The 1,364-nt window shown below is 46.5% G+C and overlaps 1 protein-coding gene across 1 annotated transcript; it reads right to left on the reverse strand.

Moving 5' to 3' along the window:
* Nucleotides 1-350: 350 nt before the first annotated feature.
* Nucleotides 351-800, reverse strand: LOC118855310 (39S ribosomal protein L20, mitochondrial-like). The gene has a single exon (XM_036765387.1). It carries the CDS (start codon nt 798-800, stop codon nt 351-353), a length of 450 nt encoding a protein of 149 aa, XP_036621282.1.
* Between the last annotated feature and the right edge of the window lie 564 nt (nt 801-1,364).

The raw sequence follows: 1,364 nt of genomic DNA on the forward strand, positions 1-1,364 counted from the left end.
AGGAGCCCAATAGAAATTTTTTTTTCTTGGTTATAAAAGCTTTATTTTACAATCTCTTTCTGAATACATTTTGAAGTCTGCCCCTGGTTTAAAAGAACATATGCTGAATGAATCCTTTAGGGTTTCCAGTGTGAAAAGGGCTCCCCCAGCCTCCCACCTGGTAAAAGCCCAGCTACCTCTCCTCTTGTCGCGCTCCTGAAATGTGAAAAGACATGATTACCAAAGAAGGTGAACAGCCTGGGGAAGTTTTTACACTGCCTATCTTTGTTATTGGTGTAGCTGAGGTACCTCAGTCCTTGTTTGGGCAAAGCGCCACAGCGGTGGCAGTGGTAGCCACGGCTCCATCGCCTTCATTGATAATGCACCACCCTGGAAAAGATCCCCGCTGGCTCCTTCTCGTCCCCCAGAGCGGCTACGAGGCCTTCTTCTCTCCTCCTCTTGGCCAAAGCAGCCAAATACTTAAAAGTCTTGGGTTCATAAATAGCCAGGTCAGCAAGGACTTTCTTGTTGAGCTCCACCTGACACTTGATCAAATTGCTAATAAATGATGGATACTTCAGGCCATGTTCTTGGGAAGCAGCTGTAATTCGATTAATCCAAAGCGTTCTCATGTTCCTCTTCTTCAGTCTCCTGGCATTGGTACATTTCACAAAGGCTCTATGCACAGCCCTGACAGCCAAACTGTAACACCGATTCTTCCTTCCCCGAAAGTGCCGGGCGTACTTCAGCACGTCCTGGACCGGCCAGTAGCGGTCGGTGAGGCGGGCGCGCACCCTCAGCAGCGCCGTGAGCAGCACCATGGCTCCCTGGCTATTCTGGGCGGAGCAAGCCCCAGGTGGCGGCAGCCATATACAGGACGCCGGAAGCTGCTGTGCCCCAATAGAAATTTGTATCATTTTTAAGGGGAAAATTCCTAAGGCTCCATCAAGGGAAGAAAAAGACTTTGAGAAGCTGTGAGTTATCAATTTCATCACATCATGTGCTTTAAGATTGATCCCACTTTCCCCTGAACTGATTATGTATCCATGAGAGGATGTGTGCCTCTCCTCCAGTGTTCTGTTTTATTTTTTTTGGCAAATAGATTATTTCAGACTAATTGTCTTTTAATACATCACTTTAGTAAACATCCCTTTCTAAAAGCTAAGTAATACTGACAGGCTAATTTGTATCAACAGATAACCACTGTTGAAGCACAAGAGTAGGAGGGCCTATGTGCTACAGTAATAGAAAGCAACCCCTTTAATGCCCTCATGGTTGACACTAGAAGCTTTAGGGAAAAAGTGACTGCTGCCCATTGGGGATCGGGCCTATAAGTGTGAGTGAGCTTTGGGATGGTAGCTTCAGAGCATGGGCTAGAATTTAAA

This window comes from Trichosurus vulpecula, chromosome 6, assembly GCF_011100635.1.
Source record: "Trichosurus vulpecula isolate mTriVul1 chromosome 6, mTriVul1.pri, whole genome shotgun sequence".
Taxonomy (NCBI): domain Eukaryota; kingdom Metazoa; phylum Chordata; class Mammalia; order Diprotodontia; family Phalangeridae; genus Trichosurus; species Trichosurus vulpecula.

What these genes read in the sequence shown, in the direction of transcription:
- LOC118855310 (XM_036765387.1), bottom strand. Translation starts at nt 800, where the DNA reads ATGGTGCTGCTCACGGCGCTGCTGAGGGTGCGCGCCCGCCTCACCGAC.